Genomic DNA, 27,619 nt, shown 5'->3' on the forward strand with positions numbered 1-27,619 from the left:
GTGTAAACTGGTATTGTAATGGTTAAGAGCTTCCACCAGTGGAACCTGGATTTGACTCATCATAGGTTCTATGATCATGTTCAATGTGATGAAATGTTTTTAAACCACATTGTCTTTGTCTTATATTAGTATTATTTATATTTACTATCATAGTCTTAGAGCTTATTTCACAAATAAAGTCCCATCAGAAACTGAGCTTATTTCACAAATAAAGTCAGAAACTGAGTAGTGTGTTAGTCCATTATATTGCATTAGTATTTTACATTCCATATTATCCTTTATTTCTAATTAGTATATACCTATACCTGCCCACTTTACATTTTTGCATAAAACTCTTACCTACAGTAATTCTGCCTGACTACATCTAACACCATTTCACATTTTCTTCAAGTGAAGTCACGTGACAAACAAGTATCAAACCGATTATTTATATCACATACCAATGATATTCCACTCTGTTTGCCTGTAAGTGGCTTCCAATTACATTATGGCTTTTGTATTAGTTATTTATTGTATCTATGCATAAAACACCATACATCATGTAGTATTAGCTGTATTAGCCTACACATTATGGTTATTAACATCTGCATTCAGAGTAGGATGTGAATAACTGAATGTCACCTGCTGGTGTGTATGAGCTGTGTCTAAATAGTTGGATGTGTGCTGCTTTGATTTCATGAATAAAACAGAATACACACTTACTTTTTGGGCACTTTCTTAAACCTTGTTTCAGCCAACACACTCCACCATGTCCGACACTGCGGGTGGAAGAGAGACAAAGTCAGGTCTACATATTCTTATAGAAACGGGGGGCCCGATTCACTAAGCTGTTTTACACCAATATTTTGAACATAAAGGAATTTATGCAACTTCCCACGAGTGTGATTCATCAATAATATTTTGTCCGTGATTTTTTACGGAGGACTTACACTGGACCAAAGCTTGCGTATGTCATTAGAATGCCTTATTCTTCATGCCAGATAAATTGCTATAGTGCCAAACCTCAAATAAAATATGTATGTGCCCAACATTTGTCAACACATATAAAAAAGAAATATATAGCCTAAACGATCTATTGCTTGTATGCATATTATAGACATGATGCAAATTAGATCCCTCAGCACAGTGGCCACAGTTTTGCCTATTAGACTTTCATCATGCTAACTACAATGTCGCGCTATTAATTTGTTATATTATTGACCATATTACATGAACGCATGTCTTACCATCTGACGAGGAAGGATACAGTATGACTGAAATCTAGCTGTGTCCAGAACAGATCCATTCCCCATTCCGACGTAGGGCAGAGATATATTAATCATCTTTTTACCTCTGTAAAGTGCGCAATGTTCAGTAGAAAAGGCTTATATAATATCCTTTCCATGTTTATTAGCCTATTTTTTGGTGGTGTGGTTAAACTTTGTAAACTTCATATTCTCATTACGTTCAGCTGATCCCTCGTGCAATCGAGGGACTCGCTTCCAGACAGAGCAGATGTACAACGACGCCGACGACATCTGTATTTTTGACGAGAGACGAAGTTGAACTTCTTCAGCACCAGTGTTGCCAAATTTTGCGAGAGAAATAAGCAAACAGGTCTAGGAAAACAAGCCCAAAAGAAGCAACTATAGGCACCAGACTAGGCCATTATGAGCTCCTTAAACCTACTGTATACATTGAAAATAGCCGATCTACAAGCTCCCAACACGTCACATCGCGATGTGTTGTGAGCTTGTAGATCTGCTATTTTCTAGAGCTTGTAGATTTGCTATTTTCTAGAGCTTGTAAATATGCTATTTTCTAGAGCTTGTAGATCTGCTATTTTCTAGAGCTTGTAGAGCTGCTATTTAAAAAAATCGTGAAATAAAATGTGGAATATTTGGAATATTTTTAAAACATTCTAACAACACAAATCTGGTATGGGGGGCAACAGCTGCAGACTAGAGCGGAAGAAAACAAACTTTAACATTTTAAATCTATGTAGTCAGTGTTTTCTGAGGAGAGCAACGTGACGAAATTAGTTCATATAGCATTTCTCTCACTAGTTCTACTGAAACTCCAACTCTGTGAACCCCTCTTTGCAGAAGTTATTGTAATATTTAAAGTCCTGCTTATTATTGTAGGCCTATATAGCAGTGTCATGAAGCATCAGGGCATTAATTCACGCGTTGTGATGCATTGTGAGCTTGGAGATCCATTGTCAGCTGTTTCCACTAGAGCTGGATTTAAGTGGTGATAATATAATGGCATATGCAAGTATCTGACAATATATAAGTCGCAATACCAACTTTGGCAGTATTGCTTTATTTAAAAAAATATTACGTTTTTCATTTCCTGAAAAAACTTAACCGTCCGTCAGGTTGTGTACCGCCTGCCACGTACCCCTGATGTCACCTCTGCTGAGTTGGTCTTGCATCTTTTCAATGTAGGCCTTCCTGATGGCGCTGTTTAGAGCCGCGAGCGTTGCGTTGCGCGTTTCCACATGATCTGAAACCAGCGTCCCGCTCATAGATTTCATTCATACTGTATCATCATCAGATGGTAAGACATGTAAGCTTTCATGTGATGTGATGAGGTCAATATTATAAATGAATATAGCAACATATGGAGTTGGCCGTGTATACCTTGCTTACTGTAACTCGCTCTGGATTGATAGCGTCTGCTACTGTAAATGCCTAAATTGTACATTTTTGTGTTGACAAAATACGGTTGGGCACATACATATTTTATTTCAGGTTTGGCACTATTAATTGATTTTGCATTAAGAAGAATTTATTCTATTCTTTCAACATATATGAAAGGTTTGAGGCATATAAGTCTGCTCCCGACTCCCGAGCGGACGTGAGTTTGAGTGTACGTCCATCAAAATCCAGGGACAAAAAGACGAACGTGGAAAGGTGCAGATATGCAGATATGCGGATAAGTATATCTATAATAATATAACAATAACAATAAACAATAAACAATAAAGTACAAAATATGTGTGGACCCAAGTTTAGTGAATGAGGCCCGACGAGTAGTGTGGTTGTATGGTTTGTTTACTGCCTGCTTTTGTGGAGTACATATTTGATGTACACTATCCATACTCATCTATCCCTTAAAACTGCAATCCATAACTTTTTTTGTGAACAAAAAGTTACATTTAGCACATTTAGCACCATTAGCACATGGTGGAGTATAATAATAATAATAATAATAATTATTATTATTATTATTATTATTATTACCCTTATAATAATAATAATAATAATAATAATAATAAGGGTAATAATAATAATAATAATAATAATAATAATAATAAGGGTAATGATAATAATAATGATACCTCCGATATATAGTGCTTTTCTAAGTACTCAACACACTTTAAATAGGGGGGAGAATGTTAATTAAGTATAACTTTAATCAATATAACTAACACTGTGGTGGTTGGAGGTGGTCTCCTTACTCTTCTATTGAAACATTTAGGTCCTGTGGTTGGGTAGCACACCTACTTGTTGAACAGAAATGGAAATAACTTGCGTTCCAAAAATGTGCTCTCCATATAGCTAAATCTGTCCATAGAAATGAGGAGAACTAAATCTGCATCTAATCTAATGTTTAATCAAATACTTTTAAGCAATATTCTACATGTTACCATGTTATTGTGTGCTGCTTTGCTTGACATGGGCTGTATTTCTAAGTTCTTACTTAAATCATGTGTGGATATGTTTGCATATTATTTTTTGAGCATGGATCTACCACAACTATGATACATCTGTAAATAAAAATACTGTGGCTGCAATGCTCTTTTATGTCATTCATTAAACTCACAGCTGTATAAGTTCAATAATGTCAAGTACATTCTCCCACAGACAAATATCTGTATGTTTTATAATATAGGATCAGGTCTTTACTGTAATGACTGCCTACAGACCAGTTCAGATAAAAGATTCAGGAAGAGATGGGGACATTCAAACACACAAAGTCTGTAATACCTAAGAGTGTCCAGTCTACTGTGTGGGTCCTCCCGAACAGCAGAAAGCAGTGCCACGCCTGAGTCTCCTGGATGATTGTTTCTCATGTCCAACACCCTCAAATGGGAGGGATTGGACTTCAGAGCTAAGGCCAGAGAAGAAAAGCCTTTCTCTGTGACCTGACACCCTGACAACCTACACACACACACACACAAACACACACACACACACACACACACACACACACACACACACACACACACACACACACACACACACACACACACACACACACACACACACACACACACACACACACACACACACATAGTGAAAAGTTTCACACATGTTCCTGCATTAAATAACTAAATTATTATTGTCTGTTAAAAACTAAACGAGCCTACTTCTCAGAATAAACTTTATATACTCTTATTTAAAATTGTCACTTGCTCAACACAATTTCAGGAACACTTACCTGAGAGTTTCCAGTGTGCAGTCTGGACTCCCCAGTCCAGCAGAGAGCAGATCTACTCCTGATTCGTTTATGTCATTGTTACATAGGTCCAACTCTCTCAGGCTAGAGTTGGAGCTGAGAAAGAATGACAACTCCTCACAGCATCTCTCTGAAAGGTTACAGCCACTCAGCCTGAAAAAGTATTAGTGACAATATGTTTTGTATATATAGTCATCAGTGCACCTACATGGCTCTGTTAATATTTTTTCTGAGCATGGATCTACCACAACTGTACATCTCTGAATAGAAATGCTGTGGCTGCAATGTTCTTTTATAGTCATTCATTAAACTCAAAGCTGTATAAGTTCAGTAATGCAGAATACATTCTCCCACAGACAAATGTCTGTGTGTTTTATATTACAGGATCAGGTCTTTACTGTAATGACAGCCTAAAGGCCAGTTCAGATTCACAAAGAAATGGGGATATTCACACACATATCAAGTCTCTAATACCTAAGGGTGTCTAGTCTACTGTGTGGATCCTTCATAACAGCTGAGAGATGTGCCACGCCTAAGTCTCCTGCATGATTGTTGCTCACGTCCAACACTCTCAAGTGGGAAGGGTTGGACTTCAGAGCTGAGGCCAGGGAAGAAAAGCCTTTCTCTGTGACCTGGCACCTTGACAACCTACACACACACGCGCACAGCACACGCACACACGCACACGCACACGCACACGCACACACTCACACACTCACACACACACACACACACACACACACACACACACACACACACACACACACACACACACACACACACACAAAAAACACATGTTCTTGCATTAAATATAGAAAGTTATTTTGTCTGTTAAAAACTAAAAAAGTCTACTTCTCAGAATAAACTTAAATACAATTATTTTAAATCGTCAATTGTTCAACAATTTCAGGAATACTAACCTGAGAGTTTCCAGTGTACAGTCTGGACTCCCCAGTCCAGCAGAGAGAAGCTCTACTCCTGAATCGTGTATGCTGTTTTTACTTAAGTCCAACTCTCTCAGGCTAGAGTTGGAGCTGAGAACGGATGACAACTCCTTACAGCATCTCTCTGAAAGGTTACAGCCACTCAACCTGAAGGAGTATTAGTGACAATATTTTTTTGTATATTATTTTCTGTAAAATAAATATCACATCATATATTAAATGTGTCGTGTTATCAGTGCACCTACATAGCTCTGTTGGAGGCCTTGAGCACTGGTAGCAGCCTCAGAAGAGCCTCCTCTGAAGCACAGTACTTCTTCAGGTCAAACATGTCCAGCTCATTTTCTGATGACAGCAACATGAAGACCAGAGCTGACCACTGAGCAGGAGAGAGCTTGTCTGTGGAGAGACTTCCTGACGTCAGGTACTGTTGGATGTCCTCCTCTAAAGAATGATCATTCAGCTCATTCAGACAGTGGAACAGATTGATGCTTTTCTCTGGGGAGGGATTGTCTCTGATCTTCTCCTTGATGTAGTTGACTGTTTTATGATTAGTTGGGAACCTATTTCCCGTCTGTTTCAACAGTCTTCGCAGGAGTGTCTGGTTGGTGTCCACTGAGAGGCCCAGCAGGAAACGAAGGAACAAGTCCAGGTGTCCATTAGGACTCTGTAAGGCCTTGTCTACAGCACTCTGGTAGAGGTCATCTAACTTGGGTTTGTCTCCAAACATCTTGGACCACTTGGAGGTTTGTTGTTGTTCTGATAGTACGTTGACACCAGTGTTGACGAAGGAGTGAAAGACATAAAGAGCAGCGAGAAATTCCTGAACACTCAGATGAACAAAGCAGAACACCTTGTCTTCGTACAACCTAAACTCCTCTTTAAAGACTTGCGTGAACACTCCTGAGTACACTGAGGCGTCTCTGATATCAATGCCACTCTCTTTCAGGTCTGCTTCATAGAAGATCAGGTTACCTTTCTCCAGCTGTTCAAAAGCCAATTTTCCCAAAGACAGAATGGCCTCACTATTCCCGTCAGAATGTGCCTGAGCACCGCCATGATACTTGACATTCTTCTGTTTGGACTGAACCACCATGAAGTGGATGTACATCGCAGTCAGGGTCTTTGGCAGCAGTCCTTTCTCCTCTGTTCTCAAAATGTCCTCCAGAACTGCAGCAGTGATCCAACAGAACACTGGAATGTGACACATGATGTGGAGGCTCCGTGATGTCTTGATGTGTGAGATGAATGCCATGGCCTGGTTCTCATCACTGAATCTCTTCATGAAGTACTCCTCCTTCTGGAGATCAGTGAACCCCCTCACCTCTGTCACCCTGTCAACATAATCAGAAGGGATCTGATCGGCTGCTGCAGGTCGTGAGGTTATCCAGATGTGAGCAGAGGGAAGCAGGTTCCCTTTGATAAGATTTGTCAGAAGCACGTCCACTGAAGTTGGTTCTGTGACATCAGTCAAGATTTCATTGTTCTTGAAGTCTAGAGGAATCCGAAACTCATCTAATCCATCCAAGATGAACACAACTTTGGACCCCTTTACGCTGGAGATGTCTGCTTCCTTGTTTCCACCAAAAAAATGATGAAGAAGTCCTACCAAGCTGTAATTCTTCTTCACCAAATTCAGCTCTCGGAAAGCTAATGGAAACATGAAGTGGATGTTCTGGTTGGCTTTGTCTTCTGCCCAGTCCAGAGCGCACTTCTGAGTTAGGACTGTTTTACCAATGCCAGCCACTCCCTTCGTCATTACTGTTCTGACAGGTTCATGTGTACCAGGTAAAGGTTTAAAGATGTCTTCAGATTTTATTGTAGTTTCTGGTCTAGCTGGTTTATTGGATGCTGTTTCAATCTGTCTGACCTCATGTTCTTTATTGACCTCTCCACTCCCTCCCTCTGTGATGTAGAGCTCTGTGAAGATCTGATTCAGAGGTGTTTTTTGCTTTACCTCTTTTGCAATCCACTCAGATAAACACTCACACTTCTTCCTGAGATTAGACTTGAGTTGTCGTTGACTGACAGCAGCAAGGGTTTCTAAAAAAGAAAAGAAAAAGGAAAAAAAAACTATAATAATAATACTAAGTCATTAGCTTAGCCCTACTTGTTCCCGCAGGGGAAAGTCTGTTTTATTTTCAGACATGGGCGCAGGAGGAAACAGTTAGTTAAGTGTCTTGCTCAAGGACACCTGAATAAATTGCCAGGGCTGGGGATCAAACCTGATACCTTCTGTTACCCAGGCAGCCCCTCTACCCACTAAGCTACGGCCGCTCAATGAGATGCTAAAGATTATTTAGATAATTATTTCTTATTTGTGTAGCTTCCGTTTTTGTTAGGTAGGTAGGTGTTTTCCCTAAAGAGACAGTTTGTGGGCAGGCACTGTGTTACATGGTGCAAACTGCATGAGTGCTGCCTCACAGACATAACTCAGGGAAATAAGGAAACCTTTGCAACAGATGGGTTGTGATGTGAAGTATAGTGCCGGATTTTGGCGCTGAATATTGTCTACATCAACTTTAATGTAAGAGAGACCAAACACATCAACCAAATGGTAATCTGAGTTCCCAGAAGTTTTCGCCAGCTCTCGCATACGAACGGGAGGGGCGAGGAACTTCTGGGCCAAAACCCCTGTATTTGTGGGCGGGATGTAACTTACGCTCATAATCTGAGCGGACACGCCTCTTACCGGTCTGAGAGCTGTGCAACTCGTCTAAAAAGTCAGACGAGAGGCAAACAGCAGTACACAACAATGGCGGCCGCAATTTCTCAAGGGGAAATTGCTTCCCGTCGCTCCTATTTACATGCAACACCCACTGTATGTGGATCCCGCCCCCTTTTCTTCATTGGCTGTTGATTTGAATCAGAACGCAGTGGCCGCGCCCCTGCTGTCCAGGCTTTGAGCCGAAGCCTCCCAGACTAACCAAATGGTAATTGAAAATGTTTGAATGTTTGACTTGACATGACATAAGAAGCAAGGTACTGATCTTGTTACATTACTGCACAATCGTATGAAAGACTACCTTTACATGATCAGCTGATGTGGTTTAAGAAAAGCAGTGACTCTCCCAGGTGAAATAATGCAGGAAAGAAAAAATAACCTGACCTGATTCATGTGTTATTGTCAGAGTTATGCTGTGGTCGGTCACTGTTGTCCTCAAATGAGAGGTTGTGTTAACATGATGACCATCTTTTTGTTGTTCTGGGTCATTATGTTGCAGGATGACATCATTCTTGTTGATGCATTCGATTTCAATATAAACTTCCAATTAGATTTAGAAATATCGTGTGCACAAAGGATCATTTTAGTGGTAGAGACATGTTGTGTAGGAGTGTGAGTGCAAGTGGACATTTTGTCCTAATGACGCCGCTATATGAAAGGCCATATAACTGATTTTGAGGTGTAAAAGTACATTTTTGAATGTACAGTATTTTCCTTCTGCTGTCTAAAGTTAAGGTGAAAGCTAATTTAAATTTAGATGAATCTTTATGTTATTGGTCACAAATTAACGTCAGCAGTCTATGCTAGTATAGGTGTTTCTAGCTAGAATATGGGATTTCATCATGGCTGCCCGATCGGGGGCAATTGTAACACAGTGACCGGGGTCAATTGTAACAATTAATGTGTTTCAAAGCAAGCTGATTTTTTGTTTGGGATTACATACTTTTATGTTAGTAAATGAAAATATTTCACTGAAAGTAACTACATTTTAAAGTAAAAATACATTTAAATAGAAAATAGACATACATACATTTTTATGTAAAGCACTTTATGAAAGGTGCTATACAAATAAAGTTTATTATTATCATTATTAATTATTATTATTATTATTATTATTATTATTATTATTATTATTATTATTATTATTATTACCCTTATTATTATTATTATTATTATTATTATTATTATTATTATTACCCTTATTATTATTATAAGCAGTATTTAATTACTATTCACCCCATTATTTAAATACTAATCAGTGAAGCATTCATTGAGTTGTGTGAGCACGAGCAGCCAGGAATCTCACTGGTGAGTATAATGTTTATTTATATACTAAGCTAATTATATTTAATTGCCTGGTTGTGCACACAGTCCTGCTCCACAGGCGCACCATGCTGATTTTTCCCGACCCACTTTGCCAAAGTTATTTTGAAGCAGACACGGCTGTAGGCAGGGGCAGGGACACCCTCACTCTCACGGATCCGTGACTTCATAACCCTCACTTTTTGTCTGACTGTTTCTCTTTTTTTCCCCGTTCCATAACACAAGCTGCTGATTTCATCTCAATAGCGTGAAATAGTTTCAACTAAACTACCTAGCTACTTCTATTTCCAGTAGTATTTCAAAATAAAACGTGTGTTGAATTATAACATTACAAGAATAGATTAAAAAAAAAAGCGCAATCGTTTTGAAAGGAAACACATTTCTGTGGGCTCCTTGACCAAGGTGCGTCAAGCCTATACGTTCTCAAAAAGTAAACAACACGGACGGACGTGGGACATTATGGAATATAAAGACTTTGGGGCAAAAGTTCATAAATACCACCATGCTCTCTGAAACCAAGACAATGTGGGCCTTTGGAACAAAAGTGGGTTCTCTTTTGTCATCTTTGCAGAAGGTGAGTAAGTAATTAATCTAATGCTGACAGTGGTGGAAAGTAACTAAGTACATGTACTCAAGTACTTGAGTATAATTTTAAGTTTTTTTTTACTTGATTGGAGTATTTCCAATTTGCAATACTTTGACTTCTATTCCAATACATCTCAGAGGCAAATATTATACTTTTACTACACTACAATTATTTGAAAACTTTAGTCACTACTAGTTGCTTTTTGATTATTATGACAAAACATACATAAACCACTTCAGCCCTATACTTTGGCTATCTGAAAATAGCCGATTTCTAGCTCACAAGCGATGCGACGCGTTGTGAGCTTGTACATCTGCTATTTTCAAAATATTTGAATATGTTTGATTTTAGCCATGGACCTCCATCTGAAAAAAAATTGTGCCAGGGACCCCCAGAAGAGAACATTTGTCTTAAAAATTCAAAAGTATAATTATGTTCAAATACTGCACAAAAATAGCAGATAGCAGATACAAGCTTGCATCACGGTAGCCCTGAAACATGGCTGTTTCAGGGCTAGCATCACGGGTGAACTGGTTTTTATAGAGTATTTGGTATTGTACAGTATGGTCAAATTGGACAATATAGCTCTGTTTTCATCATGGGTATCAGGGGGTATCAGGGGTGCAAAGGTGGGCCTGGGTGGGCCGTGGCCCACCTACAAAGAAAGCTGGCCCACCCAATCGATTTTGCAAAAAAAAATATATATTTTAATTAATTTGAAATGTTTTGATAATAAATCGGTAAAATCAGGCAAAAATAAGAATTAAATAACATAACCCTAACCTAACCCTAACCCTAACACCGGAATAAAGTAGCCAAAAAATATATATATACATATCAAAATCCGCCCAATAACCGCATGCGCAACCGTATCATATTGCCATACTTTGTCCTCTCCATCATGTTAAAGCTGTAAATAAATATTGTCTGACTGCTCTCCATCATGTTAAAGCTGTAAATAAATATTGTCTGACTGCTCTCCGTTATGTTCAAGCTGTAAATAAAAATATTCTTACTGCTCTCCAGGGTGTCAGCCAGCGCCTCCTGTTTCTCACTCCTCAGGAGGTGCAGTGTGGTCTTCAGAGCTCCCTCTCTGAAGCTCCTCCTATGCTCCTCCTCACTGTCTATCAACTTCCTCTGAATCTCTAAGCATTCTGGGTAACCTGTCATCAGAACACTCTGGAACCTCTTCAGCTCTTCCTTAACAAATGTTACGAGCTTCTCTTCAACCAGCTGAAACACAAAATATGATGATGATGATAATAACAACAACATCAACAACCATATTGAATTGATTGTAAGTCCAGTGATTTGAAGAGTACAGATGTTGTCTATTTTCGGTAAACAAGTGTATAGTGCAGTCAATGGCGTGGTGGACTACACCTGCGTTAAAGTGGCATGGTGGGTTGGATTATCTGAATATATTATTAGTGGGTGTGTAGCAGATGGGTTCAATCATGACCAATACAATAATCACATAATCATCCATTAATTAAAACATTTATGATAAAGTAGGGAATGCTTCTAGGGCTTCTACTGGTTCTACTGAGTGAAGACCCGTCCTCGCTGCCCTTCCAGCCTATAGTATTTGTTTCCAGTCGCTTTTCGGGACCGGACATTCCAAGGTAGTGGATTTGAATTAGCCGAAATAGTAAAAATTGTAAAAAAAATATATAAAATGATTTATATAAAGCGGTTTTGTGTGATTTTGGCGACGTCTATGTCGGTTTTGGCTTCGACAACTAAAGTGTACTGAAAATAACAATGTGCTTGCTTGCACCAGGTCTGCTGTTGCAGGCTGACAACACACGCCTAAATCATGGTCCTTGTTGATATCAAAACTGCAGGGTGCTGTCTGATTTTCAAACAACACCCTCCTACTGCACCTCACTGCACCTCACTGCACACAGATGAGTCCCCAAAATACCAAACACTAGCAGGCAGGGAAAAACTATTCACATGTCCGCTGTACACCTCACACCAATCTACTTCCCCCTAAATACTTCCCTGTAAGTGTGTCTATTGTGAACAACCAATATTTTTTTATTTTATTTGCAGATGGAGAAAAGGTGTTGTACTTTAACACACCTTAAATATGGAGTCCACGTTCGTTTGACGTTCCTGAGCAGACTGACCACTGTAAACCTGGGATGTTTGCAGTGGATGTCTGTGGAGGACACGTGCGCACACACACACACACACACACACACACACACACACACACACACACACACACACACACACACACACACACACACACACACACACACACACACACACACACACACACACACACACACACACACGTTTCATAATGAATGTTGCTCTGGTTATTGGATGTCATGTTTTGGGAGAAAATAGTATGAATAATGAATGGTCAGACCAATAATCTAATTATTAATTATTCTAAACACAGTTTTCACTACTCACACCAGTACATGTTTATATAGCAGTGAACCCATTCTACAACACACCAGGACATACAGTCTATGTTTAGCAATTAGCCAATTCTAAAACACACCAGGAACCATAGGCGGCGGGTGAGCCTGACACTTGGGATGGCTATATTGACCAATTTATACACGGCGCCAGGATGAAATTTGAATCGGCTGATCATGAAATGTTAACTAATAATAACTATGCAATAGTATCAAAAGGGGGGACATTTATTAAGACTAGTAAGCAACACAGCTGCACCATACAAATTAATGAGTGAAGTGTTGTGCAGCCTGATTTTTTTTTTACCCTGCTGTAGTTTTTAACCTGAAGTGGAAAACAAACTACAAAATCAGCCTGGGGTTTCATACCCCTTCAACAAGCTGTTGTAATGCAGCTGAGGTCAAATAACTAACTAAGAAGATTTCAGATGAGAGTCATGACAAACAACTGTTTTGTTCTGCTATCCAACCACGTAGCATCCCTATTCTGGGCATGCGATAAATGAACATTCTGCTATAGCAGATCTACAAGCTCACACCATGTTGCGACACACCAGGACATACATGCTTATAGCGGTGAAACCATTCTACAACACACCAGGACATAATGTTAGCAGTGAACTCCTTCTACAACACACTAGAGACATATGTTTTATACAGCAGTTCACCCATTCTATTTTAATCCTGCTTTGCCCAATTGAGACAGCTAGGCAAGGTCAGGCTATTCCCCCTGCAGACCTAGAAAAGCTAGAAAAGCTCATTATTATTAGCTTTTATCTCCTCCAGACTTGACTATTGTCATGCACTTTATTCGGGTATCAGCAAGTGAAATATACAAAGACTAAAACTGATCCAAAACGCTGCTGCCAGGCTTTTGACACACACTAAGAGAATTAAACACATTACACCAGTCCTTGCTGCCCTTTTTGTTTTTAAAGCCCTGAATAGTCAGGCTCCTGCCAATATGTGATTTTTAAACTCCCTATGAGCCTGGCCGCTGCCTGAGATCCTCCAGCAGGACCTACTGATGGTCCCCTCGACTGTGCAACTCCCTGCCTGGGGATGTCAGGCAGGCAAACTCAGTCAGAAGCCCTCTTAAATCTCTTCTTTAACTCGCTTCTTTTGTACAGCTTTTACTTAATCGTTGTAACTATTATTTTATTTTGTAAATCTTAGCCTAGGATTTTACTCCCTTTTATTATGTTTTACGGTAAAGCACATTGTAACTTGTTTTTGAAAGGTGCTATACAAATATTATTATTATTATATGGAATATATTCTCTAAAACCATAGATGGGCCATATGCAGACCCCACCTTAACTTAATGATGCCTATGGGTCAATACTGATATATTATTTCAGCTGTTTCAATTCCAAACATGCAAGTTAAAGTTATTTTTCTTTTTCTTAGGTCCAATGTATTTGTGTCTGTTCATACACTTAATATAAGTATTAATAGATGCATTTGACATTTGAAAAAAGTAATAAATCAAAATAAAATCTTACACTGAATAATATTCACTAATATCCCTACATTCTGACTATTCTGGGCAATTTGAGTGATGGGGCTTACAGTGTACTACTGGTGAGAGTGCAGATACACAATGTGGTCCCTGGAGTGAGAGTGGACATTTAGTGGTCCTCTCCATCATCAAAGTTTGTCCTCCTCTGCTCTACACATGCATTCACACTTTCTTAACCCACGTTATTTTTTTGCCAATTATATATATATATATATATATATATATATATATATATATATATATATATATATATATATATATATATATATATAATTTGTTTTACCCCACCCACATGTCAAGACGTTCCCCACACCTTTCTGTGTTGCCACTGCTGTTGTCCTATTGGCTCACCTGCCAGTGAGGAGCCCCCAGGAGGACAAACCCTGTTCTAGACTGCTAGGCATACGGCTATTTCATAAAAAAGGGGTTTTATTGTAAACAAAACAAAGGCAGTTTATATGTGTATATGAACTAAAAAACTATTAACACAAATATTCAACTTAAAACAAGCTGTTCTAATGCAGCTGAGGTCAAATAACTATAATTCACATAATTCATAAAATGAGATTAGGACAAACAACTGTATGCTGTTCTGCTACCCAACTTAAGCACGTAACATCCTATTGTGGGCATGTGACAATAGGCAAATATTTGGCTTTAGCAGATCTACAAGCAAACATTGTGTTTTGAGTTTGTAGATCTGCTATTTTTGGTGAAAGATGAGAAAATGAGCTGCATCCAACTTGAAAATAGCCTATCTACAAGCTCACAACGTGTCTTCATAGAAAGACGTCATAGAAAACAAGCCCAAAGTCGCTTATAATAAGCAGACATGGCAACACTGTGAGAGTGCGAGGCTGGGAAGCAGTGCACATTGCTCAGATGAAATACAACATTTAGAGGTTAGATTTATGGGGACATGTTACGTTCCACGTAGTTTTGTCTGGGATTCTGTATTCCTTCCCTTGTCTGTCTCTCCTTCCCTCTGTCACTCACTACAGGTCTCATCAGCTGTCAATCATCCTGTTACCTGGCCCCACCCTCGTCCAATCACAACCATCTGCTGTCTATAAAAGGCTGGGTCCCATTTTGGCTCTTTCTCTCTCAACCATTTCCTGTTTGTAACCCTGTCTGTGTAGCCTTGTTTATAGCCCTCCATTTATGTTCCCAGAGCAAACTTTTGTCATTTAGTGTCTGTTCTCCTACCTGTAATCTACTTAGTATATGCTGCTGCCTTGGGACAGGAAAGACAGAGGCCTCTATACATAGACATCGCGTAGGCAGAACCTTTGTTAAGCACATTAGGTAAGGGGTGGTTGCCACTTATGTATTTTTGAACATTGGTAGAGTAGGTAGGCAGGCTTTTGTTTTCACTGTGAAGGTGACATAATTAGTTAGTTAGTCTGTCTTTTGTTTCCCTAGCTGCTTTTGTTATTTTGGCAACACCTGTGTCCCCTGGTAGTGGCTTACTGCTTTGTTTACGCCCTGTGCATAGTGTTTATGTAAGTATTGTAAATATTATTCTGCTTAAGAGTAAAAGCACCTTGCACCTTTTGCTCAAAACCTTGTGTGGTCTCCTTATTTGCACCTCATGCTCAACAGCCTGGTAAAATATCATTGTGTTACAAACTCCACCCTAGACCCAAAAGGGTTTCGTAACAGGACAACACGGTTGTAATTTTTATTTCATTATTAGTATTAGGCCTAAAGGAGAGGTCTCTTGGCCAGGCTGAAAGTGAAATGCAAATGATCCATTAACTATAGAACAATGACGGTTTCCAGGTTTCTCAAACGGTCAGATTGGCCGCTTAGTCACGCAAGTGTTAAGGTGGGGTCTGCATGTAGCCCATCTATGGTTTTAGAGAATATATTCCACATTAAGAAGATTAGGATGAAATAACAAAAAAATATGTATACATAAATATGAAGCAGCTAAAATATGTTGAATGTTCATTATAAATGTGTATTTATTCTAACTGGTTGTAAACGTGTCTAAAGAGGACAGGGAGTGTTTCTCTGCAGTTTACTGTAGATTGTAATAATAATTCATGTTTAATAGACACTAAAACCACCTGACCTCTAATGTCTCTGTCATTGTGTTGTGTTGGCCTGATATCATCCTGATGTTGTTAGACTTTGATACTGAACATGTTTAAACAGCTCATATAATCATAAAGTTTAACATCTAGCTGTGAAATTTAATGAAGCACTTTATTCATACAAAGATGCATACAGTAGTTCATCTGAAAACAAAGTTACCTACATCATCAGACACAACATAGTATGTAACCCCTGTGCTGACTTAAATCATGTGCCCCTAAGACCTGTGGTTCTCAAAGTGAGGTCCGGGAACCCCCAGGGGTCTTTGGGTGGCTTCCAGGGGGTCCTTAGCTACTGTATATCAGTTAATATGGCATCAAACCATATACTGTATCGACCGATCTACAAGTTCTAGAAAAGGTTTAAGAACTCTGCCAAGAGATGCCTCTTATAGGAAAGCCTATTAACCCATTAAGACATGAGGCCGATTCTACAAATGTCTTCTAAATCCTGACAGTTTGTCTGAGACGAAATATTACTATATCAGTGGTGCTCAAATCCTTTTAAGTCAAAAATATGTGTAGGCCTATTTGGCTGCGGACCCCCACCTCAAAATATTTTGTTCGAAGGAACTCCAGAACCAAAGATTTGATGAAAAAATGCTCGCTTTAAAAAATATATATATTCAAAGATGTGCATGAATGTTCATGATTTTTCAAAAATAGCAGATCTACAAGCTTGTAGCGCGGCACAAAGTGACGCACTATGAGCTTGTATATCTGCTATTTTTGAATAGCCAAAGTATAAAATTTTTTTTTGCTCAAATCTAAAATCACACAGATACTTTCCCGGTCTTAATGGGTTAGCTTAATGATGCCTACGGGTCAATACTGATATATTATTTCAGCTGTTTCAATTCCAAACATGCAAGTTAAAGTTCTTTGTGTTTTTTTTAGGTCCAATGTATTTGTGTTTGTTCATACATGTAATATAAGTATTACTAAATTAAATTTGAAAAAAGGAATACATAAACATAAAATCTTACACTGAATAATATGCGCTAATATCCCTACATTGTGACTATTCTGGGGAATTTGAGTGATGGGGTTTACAGTGTACTACTGGTGAGTGCAGATATGCATGGTCCCTGGAGTGAGGGTGGACATTTAGTGGTCCTCTCTGCTCTACGCATACATTCATTTTTTTTGCCAATTATATATATATATATATATATATATATTATTTGTTTTACCCCACCCAATTTTGTCATCATATCAATACGTTCCCCACACATTTCTGTGTTGCCACTGCTGTTGTATCCTACTGGCTCACCTGCCAGTGAGGAGCCCCCACCAGGAGGACGTAGCGCCAGAAAAACCCTGTTCTAGACTGCTTGGCCTACGTCTATGTCATAAAAATAGGGGTTTTATTGTTTTGACTAGTTTTAAAAAACAAACCTGAAATCAAAGGCAGTTTATAGGTCTCCTCCAGACTTGACTATTGTCATGCACTTTGCAAGAGATAACAAAAAGGGAGCAGATCAAAGATCGATTTTTAAAAAGTCACACATTTATACACTTGAACATAAAACACAAGCCCTGAACGGAAGTCTAATCATTTAAACTGTGTTGATCAAAAATGTCATGTCAAAGGTGTCAAACTAATTTAAGCTTTGTAGATGTGCTAATGTTTTTAAATCGTGAAAATATGTGCAAATATTTAAATATATATATTTTTAAAGCGAAAATTTGTAAAATATGTTGTTCCAGGGACCCCCAGATGCAAAGATTTGAGTTACAAATGTTTATATGTTTATATACAAATTATATATTCAAAGATTTGCACACATTTTCACAATAAAAAAAATAAAAAATCAGATCTACAAGCTTTGTAGATCTGTTATTTTTTAATAGCAACAGAAATATAAAATGACACGGATGCGTCCCCGGATTGAATGGGTTAACTCCCTATGAGCCTGGCTGCTGCCTGAGATCCTCCAGCAGGGCCTTAATGATGGTTCCACAGTCTCAGCTTGTCACTAAGGGTTTGAAAAATGTTAATAACCTTCAAACATTTTCAGGATCTTTTGAAAATAACAGATCTACAAGCTCACAACGCGTCGTTATGCGACGCATTGTAACTTGCGAGCTTGCTGATCGGCTGATGTGCAGTATATGGTTAAAGTGGTTGAAATGATGTTGATGCCATATTAACTAACGTATCTAAGGACCCCTGGGGGTCCCCGGACCCCACTTTGAGAACCACTATGAGAACCACTCTCTTCGGGGACATAATGTCAGTCAGCACAGGGGTTACATATACTATGTTGTGTCTGATGATGTAGGTAACTTTGTGTTCACATGTAGTGAATAAAGTGCTTCATTAAATTGCACAGCTAGATAAACTTTATGATTATATTGAGCTGTTTGATGTTGATCAGTATCAAAGTCTAACAACATCAGGATGATATCAGGCCAACACAACACAATGACAGAGACATTAGAGGTCAGGTGGTTTTAGTGTCTATATAAATAATGTATATTGAACATTTAACATGTTTTAGCTGCTTTATATGTAAGTACAGTGTATGATTTTTTTTATCTTAACCTTATCAAAGTGGAATATACTCTACACATATGGCACATTCAAAATAATGTTTTGGCCAATTATTACATTTATTTTTTACGCCTTAGTTGTGTCACTATATCAGTTAACTTCCCCACACATGTCTGTGTTGCCCCTGCTTTTTATTGTATCCTACTGGCTCAAGTGCCTCTCCAGCCAGTGGGTGTCACTAGTGCAGTAAGCAACAAAGATCATCCTCCCTGCCTGGCTTTCATAGCTATGAGCTTGTAGATCTGCTATTTTTGATCTTTAATATATTTTTTTTAAAGCAAACATTTGTAAAAGTATTTCTTCCAGAGACCCCCAGATGCAAAGGTTTGAGTTACAAATGTTTGCTTAAAAAATATATATATTCAAAGATTTGCACACATTTTCACGAAAGCAGATCTACAAGCTCATAACGCAGCACTCGGTGCCGCGCTATGAGCTTGTATATCTGCTATTTTTGAATAGCCAAATAATTGTAAAATGACACAGATGCGTCCCCGGATTGAATGGGTTAACTCCCTATGAGCCTGGCTGCTGTCTGAGATCCTCCAACAGGACCTTATTGATGGTACCACAGTCTCAGCTTGTCACTAACGGTTTGAAAAATGTTGAAAAATATTTTTCAAACTTTTTCATGATCTTTTGAAAATAACAGATCTACAAGCTCACAACGCGTTGCAACTTGCGAGCTTGCTGATCGGCCGATGTGCAGTATATGGTTAAAGTGGTTAAAATTATGTTGATGCCATATTAACTAATGTATCTAAAGGACCCCTGGGGGTCCCCGGACCCCACCTTGAGAACCACTATGAGAACCACTCTCTTCGGGGACATAATGTCAGTCAGCACAGGGGTTACATATTGTGTCTGATGATGTAGGTAACTTTGTGTTCACATGTACTGTGAATAAAGTCCTTCATTAAATTGCACAGCTAGATAAACGTTATGATTATATTGAGCTGTTTGATGTTGATCAGTATCAAAGTCTAACAACATCAGGTGATATCAGGCAGTGGTGGAAAAAGTACTCAAATGTTGTACTTAAGTAAAAGTATCAAAAATGTACTTAAAGTACCAAAAGTAAAAGTACTGAAATGCTTGAAAGATCAGAGCAGATCTACAAGCTCACAACGCGTTGCGATGCGACGCGTTGTGAGCTTGTAGTTCGGCTATTATCAAATAGCCTATGTATAAAATAGGGCTAAAATGGTTAATGTATGTCTTATAATATTATAATTTATAACTGCAAAGTAACTAGTAACTAACATTTTCAAATAATTGTAGTGGAGTAAAGGTACAATAATAGGGGGGCTAAAAAATTGCGGGGGTTAATCCCTGATGAACAGTGTATGATTTTTTGGGGTTAATGTTATCTTAACCAAAGTGGAACATACTCTATCAGTTAACCTCCTCACACATTTCTGTGTTGCCACTGCTGTTGTATCCTACTGGCTCTAGTGCCTCTCCAGCCAGTAGGAGTCACTGGTGCAGTAAGCAACAAAGTTCATCCTCCCTGCCTGGCTTCTCTCCTCTGAACTCGGCCAACTGTGTTCCTATAGACCAGTGTGTCTCAAGGTGGGGTCCGGGGACCCCCAGGGGCCCTCAAGAAGGTTCCAGGGGGTCCCCGGCAAAGGCAAAACCTTAATACGGAATCAGTCAGTTTAACCACTTTATCCCTATATGTATCAGCTATTTTCACAAAATCATGAAAAAATGTATTTATTTAATACATATTTTAAACAGCTAACAGTAAAGTTCTCAACGTAACGGGCCTGAAAATTAAGGCCCGGCCCGAAACAATTACCATCAGTTTAGGCCCTGTGATTGCCTGGAAAAAAATTATAAAAATAAGAAGATCGCCAGTAGGCACTAGTGGCTCAAATTATGTGAGTGAATTATTAAATGGCAACTTCACATGACTTGTAGCCCTCACATGTCAATAGGCTACAAAACATGCAAAGTTGCACACAAAATGAAGTTAAATCCATGTCTTCACATCTTACTCTGCAATCTTTGCCTCTCCCCCTGACTGTCTCACTTCTCACTGGCTGCTGCTGCCTGTAATTTATACTTCGACAGTACAATGGTCACGCACCAAACACAGCAGCAGATCTACAAACCCACAACGCATGGCATCCATGTTGTATTCTGGGCTTGCATATCTGCTATGTTCAGTGCACAGCACCGCCAAGTGACAAAGTACAAATCAGGCTTTTGTCTGCCTCAGCGTCTGTCGTCTGTCTGATTTATGACTCAAATAAGTAACCGATCTTCAAGTTCACAACGCATTAGATTGTGATGCATTGTGAGCTTCAGTGAGCTTATAGATCAAATGGCTATTCAGTGCACAATACCAGCTTGAAATTAAGAATAAATCAGGCAACAAGCCGGCTTAGCGGCAGAAGCAACTTTTCTCTGCTGCCTGCACGTAGAAGCCTCTCCATTAAAACGTCCCCAATCATCGGCAGTAACTCAGCTCAGCACCACATGGACAGCACTGCTGTTCATAATTAATAAATACACACAAAGACAGAACAGAATTATGAATATATATATTGTTATTATTGAATATTTTAGGGTCAGGTTCGGGCAGAAATTTGAGAACGCTAAACTGATGAGGTAGGTAACTTGTTTTCAGATAATGTCTCATTATTAGTAAGATTAAAGTGCTTCATAAAATTGTACAGCTAGCTAAATGTTAAACTTTATGATTATATTGAGCTGCTTAAACATGTTGTTCAGTATCAAAGTCTCACAACATCATTCAGGATCATATCAGGTCAACACAATGACACAGACATTAGAGGTCAGGTGGTTATAGTGTCTCTTAAATGTTAGTTTTTTTCAATGTGGAACATATTTTCTAAAACCATACATGGACAACTGGCGGCCCGGGGGCCAAATGCAGACATGCTTAACATAATGCTGCCCACGAGTCAGTATCCAAATACTGATATATTATTGAATTCAGCTGTTTCAATTCCAAGTTTGCAAGTTTACTAAATGCATTTGGAATTTGAAATAAATAAATACATTTGACATTTTGAGTAATGGGGTTTACAGTGTACTACTTGTGAGAGTGCAGATACACAATATATTCCCTGGACTGAGTGAGGGTGGACATTTAGTGGCCCTCTCCATCATCAAAGTTTGCCCTCCTCTGCTCTACACATACATTCTCACTTTCTTAACCCATTGTTTTATTTTTATTTAAAAATATGTTTTTGGGGGGGGGTTCCTTTTTTTATACCCCACCCAATTTTGGCATAGTGTCAATACATTCTCCACACATTTCTGCGTTGCATTGCTGTTGTATCCTACTGGCTCGCCTGCCAGTGAGGAGCCCCCACCAGGAGGACGTAGCACCAGACAAACCCTGTTCTACACTGCTTATAGCCTACGGCCATTACATTACATTACATTACATTACATTACATTACAGTCATTTAGCAGACGCTTTTATCCAACGCGACTTACAATAAGTGCATTCAACATAGGTAGGGAACGAAACTACTAATCACCAGAAGTCTTAAGTGCATTCTCTTCTAAAACAAGCAACCAAGAGTATACCTAGCGCTAAAGTAAAAGTGCAATATATCAGCTACCTACTTTCATAAACAGATGAGAAAAAATAGGAAAATCAAATGAGCAAGAGCTAAAACAAATAAGTGTATTGAATAAACAAGATCCAATAAAACCATAAAACAAGAGTTCGTACAACTAGTTAACAACAAGTAGGCAAGGCGAAGAGGAAGGGTAGAGTGTTTCCTGAAGAGGTGGGTTTTCAGCCTACGGCGAAATATGGGCAGTGACTCTGCTGTCCTGACATCAGTGTGGAGATCATTCCACCACTGTGGAGCCAGAACAGAAAAAAGTCGTGACCGTGTAAATCGGCCAGAAGACCCTGGAGCGACGAGGCAATCAGTCGCAACGAGGTGGCCGACCGAAGTGGTCGGGCAGGGGTGTAAGCATCGACCATAGCCTGGAGGTAAGAAGGAGCTGTTCCTTTCACTGCCATGCCATTTTGTAGAAATAGGGGTTTTATTGTTTTGATAAGTTTCAAAAACAAAACAAACTGGCAAACACAGGCAATGTATAGATGGATAAACTAAATATCAATAAATATAAATACTCAATATAAAGGGACCTGAATCCCAGTTAAGGTTAAAAACTACTCTAGATTAAAAACGTGGCAGCCTAGTAAGCAACACAGCTGCACCAAACTAATTAATTATAAGTATGTTAGATTTTCATGGGTGTGTCCAGAGAGTCAAGGGCATGCCAATGTGCAAGCATGATAGACAGTATTGACACACCAACATCTAACACACCCATTATTAATTTGATTAGCTGCAGCTGTGTGCTTACATCACTGTGCTATAAGGTCAGTGTTATGCAGCCTGCCATGTTTTTCCCTGCTGTAGTTTTTAACCTGAAGTGGAAAACAAACAACAAAACCAGCCATATTCATGCCCCTTCCACAAGCTGTTGGTCAAATAATTAAGAACAAAATTCATGGAGTCAGGAGGACAAACAACTGAGCTGTTCTGCTATCCAATTTAACCACATAGCATAGCATCCCTATTCTGGGGGGGTCATCCCTATGTTCCCCGGGTTCTATGTTCTGGACATAATGTTAGCAGTGAACTCCTTATACAACACACTATAGACATATGTTTTATACAGCAGTTCACCCATTCTATTTTAATCCTGCTTTGCCCAATTTAGACAGCTAGCCAAGATCAGGCCATTCGCCCTGCAGACCTGGAAAAGCTAGAAAAGCTATCCATGCTTTTATCTCCTCCAGACTTGACTATTGTCATGCACTTCATTCGGGTATCATCAGCAAGTGAAATATGCAAAGACTAAAACTGATCCAAAACGCTGCTGCCAGGCTTTTGACACACACACTAACAGAATTAAACCATCCCTTCACTGGTTACCTGTGAGTTGTAGAACTGATTTTTAATAGTTTACTTTTTGTTTTTAAATCCCTGAATGGTCAGGCTCTTGCCTCTATCTGTGATCGTTTAACTCCATGTGCAAACGCGCATGCACACACACACATAAACATATACATATACACACACACACACACACACACACACACACACACACACACACACACACACACACACACACACACACACACACACACACACACACACACACACACACACACACACACACACACACACACACACACACAACCGGGTGCTGCTCTGGTTATTAGATGACATGTTTTGAGTGAAAAACATGAATAGTCAGACCTCTGATCAGTAGAGTGGTGTCCATCTTTGAAGTTAATCTGTCCATCCTTGGACCAGTCACTCTTCATGGAGACACAGCTGGGTACAGGAGACTGTGGTCTCTGCTGATGAACCCTGACAGGATGATAAGCAAGGTGAAACATTATATTCATGGTCAACTAGTTACAGTAGTTGGTAGACATCGAAATATGGATCCAGTTATATTTCAAATACTGTAGAATACACAACATGTACAGTCATTAGTCATATTTGATTTCAGACGTACTGTCGCACACAGATTTCTACAGAACTAAATGTTCCAAAATTGTTGTTTTTCTTCAAAACACAGTTTTCACTACTCCTACAGATATGGTGTGGAGGGGGGAAATGAGGGGGTCAAGGATAGACCCCTATGGGTCCCTGGTTCTAGAAGTATATAGGGTTTAAGTGGTTAACTGAAGGTTTTTTAAATTGTACAGCTAAAGGTTACAATTTATGATTTTATGAGTTGTTTAAACATGTTGTTCAGTATCAAAGTCTAACAACATCATTCAGGATCATATCAGGTCAACACAACACAAAGACAGACACATAGAGGTCAGGTGGTTTTAGTGTCTATTACATGTTGTACATTAACTACTATAATCTACAGTAAACTGCAGAGAAACACTCCCTGTCCTTTTTAGACATGTTTACAACCTGTTAGAATAAATATTTATAATGAACATTCTCATGTTTTAGCTGCTTCATATTTATGTACAGTGTATGATTATAATTCTTTTGTTGGGGGGGAGGGGGGGTACTGTATACATATGGCACATTCAAACTTCATAAACCCACAGTTTTTGGCCAATTGTTTCTTTTCTTTTACTCCTTAGTTTTGTCATTATATCTTTAACTTCATTTATATTGAACATTTAACATATTTAGCTGCTCCACATTTATGTGTGATTTGAGAAAATACATCTTGAATCAAATCGTGTTAATATCTCTACATTGTGACTATTATGGGCGATTTGAATGATGGGGTTTACAGTGAGTGTACTACTGGTGACAGTGAGTGTACATATACACAATGTGGTCCCTGGAGGGAGGGTGGACATTTAGTGGCCGTCTCCATCATCAAAGTTTGCCCTCTGCTCTACGCATACATTCACACTTTCTTAACCCACTGTTTTTATTTTTGGCCAATATTGATTTTTACTCAAAAAAAACAAATCACCCAAATTTGTCATTATGTCAATACATTCCCCACACATTTCTGTGTTTCCTCTAGTGTAGCCGAACAGCTGGGAACCAGGCAGATGGCGTCAGCAAACCTTTAAAAACAACAAAGGGCTAAACAAAGGCCGTTTGAAGTTTTCCCATCACCATCCCCTTCTGATAAGACAACAGAACCAGGAAAGGGGGGAGAAAGCAGGTCTCGACGATCGTTCAACCAAATGGTCAAGTCATCTCCGCTTGTGCAATCAGAGAGGTCGCACTGCCCCCTGTGTGAACTCCCCCACACACGCACACACCTACACACACACACACACACACACACACACACACACACACACACACACACACACACACACACACACACACACACACACACACACACACACACACACACACACACACAGAGAGAGACAGAGACACCCCCCCTTTCCTCTATCTCTCTCTCTCTTTGTAGCGCATTGGAAACCATGTTTCGCCACATGTTTTCGACACGTGACCTCATGGAGAGACATGTGGACAATAATGGACAATAATGTGAAAATGTATTACTATGCTGTATTTCCAGATGTATGCCTGGTGTGTAGAAGTGACCTGCGCATGGCCCAATGGGCCCATGGCTGACCTCGGTCATGAAGTGCACTGAAGGGTTTTTTCCTCCCCTGTGCCCCAAAGTCAGCAATCTCACATCAGATAAGGAATTAACATAGAAAAGGACTTGTAACACTTCAAAAGGACTTTAGGGTATAAAGATCCCACACAGACCACACTCTTTGCTCAACGCCGCCAAGGGAAGACCATCCCTGGCTCTAGCCACCACTAGCAAACGGAGGGAGGAGGTGAACAACCTCTGTTGACCCGTTTCGCAGCTCTCCGACGAGGAGACGTCCACGGGGCAGCCGCAGCCGCTCCGTAGCAGAGGCCGAGCAGAGGCCGACCAGAGGCCTCCTCATCTCTCTCGTCTCCACCGCCACCGCGCACTGACCACCAGAGCAGTTAGTGCGTCCTGTTTCAGCGGAGACCACCGCCACCATCGATGCTAACTCAGTCTGCCATTACACTGAGCTTCCCGAACTCTGCGACCACTCGCTAGAACAGTGCCAAGTTGGGCTTTAGGGCGCGCCTGTGTATCTTTCTCCCGAATCCAGAGTCTCAGGACTCAGGCCCTATCCGGGTCTAAAGGTGTGTTGAACCATTTGATTTGTGCATTAATCTTAAGGCGACGTTACTGTGTTTACAAGAGAATATCTGTTATAGTTGAGCATAACTCAGAAGGTATTACAATAATGCATTCCCAATGCGATTCCTTCTTTTCCTCTCTGTAACTTTTCTTTCTCCTGTTTTTTTTATCTCCCCACATTTAACCGCATACACAACATAAGTTTCTGTTTCCCAAGCTTTACTTTATAAATACTTGTAACGGTGAAGTCTGAATAAACCCATTTTATTGTAACTTGAAAGCAATGATTTTTGGTCTCTTTTGTTGAACCAGTTAAAGATGATCTCTCTCTGATTGAAGACATTACAGTGACGTAAGTTTCAATAATAATAATATATATATATATATATATATATGTATGTATTATTATATTGTAATAAATTCATAAATTATATTTATATGGTTTATGAGATAATTACGTCCTGTGTACATATGCTGTGATATCATCCGGCGTAGTTATTACACTAGTATTGAATCCTATTTGCTCAGCCGCCAGTTAGGAGCCCCCACCAGGAGGACGTAGCGCCAGACAAACCCTGTATTCTAAACTGCTTGGCCTACGGCTATGTCATAAAAACAGGGGTTTTATTGTTTTGATAAGTTTAAAAAACAAACCTAAAAACAAAAGCAGTTGAATAATTAAAGACAGGTGTATAATATGAAGTAAATAAAAAATAACCAAAATATTCAACTTAAAACAAGCCTTTCTAATGCATCTGAGGTCAAATAACTACCAAAATAAATCATAAAATGAGATTAAGACAAACAACTGTAGCCTACTGTTCTGCTACCCAACTTTAGCACGTAACATCCCCATTCTGGACATGTGATAATAGACAAACATTCGGCTTTATCAGATCTACAAGCAAACATTGTGTGAAGAAAATAAATGAGGGGGTCAAGGATAGACCCTGAGGGTCCCTGATCATAGCAGTATATAGGGTTTAAATGGTTAACTGAAGGTAAGAACTAACAACAGAAAAAAAAGAACAGAACTGAACGGACAAACACGACTCACCAGGACATACAGTATTATGTTTATATAGCAGTACACCCATTAAGGTCATTCCTCAGAAATAAACCTGACAGGGTGATTAGACCCCAACAATTTGATTTATTTTAAAACTATTTCATTGCTTACGGTAATGAAAGTAGTCCGTTAATTTATGCGTCCAGTGATGGTCGTCTCGGAAAACAACAGGAAGTGTTGATTAAATAGGATCAATATTTACTGCATTGTCTATTCGCTTCAAATGTTTAAAAAAATATTACTGAGAGTTTAGCTGTAAATTATAA

The 27,619-nt window shown here is 39.2% G+C and overlaps 1 protein-coding gene across 1 annotated transcript in view; it reads right to left on the minus strand.

The window, feature by feature from the left end:
• LOC308080600 (NACHT, LRR and PYD domains-containing protein 3-like) overlaps positions 1–27,619 on the minus strand; it is a 60,047-nt gene that overhangs the window by 13,370 nt on the left and 19,058 nt on the right. Inside the window, exons 7-16 of the mRNA XM_080422494.1 lie at positions 25,963–26,084; positions 23,905–24,018; positions 11,918–11,921; positions 11,038–11,254; positions 5,636–7,430; positions 5,367–5,537; positions 4,921–5,094; positions 4,429–4,599; positions 3,975–4,148; positions 703–758 (exon numbers count right to left, since the gene is read on the minus strand). Of these exons, the coding sequence (XP_080278620.1) occupies positions 703–758; positions 3,975–4,148; positions 4,429–4,599; positions 4,921–5,094; positions 5,367–5,537; positions 5,636–7,430; positions 11,038–11,254; positions 11,918–11,921; positions 23,905–24,018; positions 25,963–26,084 (2,998 nt within the window). The remainder of the gene's footprint in view (positions 1–702; positions 759–3,974; positions 4,149–4,428; positions 4,600–4,920; positions 5,095–5,366; positions 5,538–5,635; positions 7,431–11,037; positions 11,255–11,917; positions 11,922–23,904; positions 24,019–25,962; positions 26,085–27,619) is intronic.

The sequence above is a fragment of the Gymnoscopelus braueri genome, assembly GCF_963280865.1.
Source record: "Gymnoscopelus braueri genome assembly, chromosome: 24".
NCBI lineage: Eukaryota > Metazoa > Chordata > Actinopteri > Myctophiformes > Myctophidae > Gymnoscopelus > Gymnoscopelus braueri.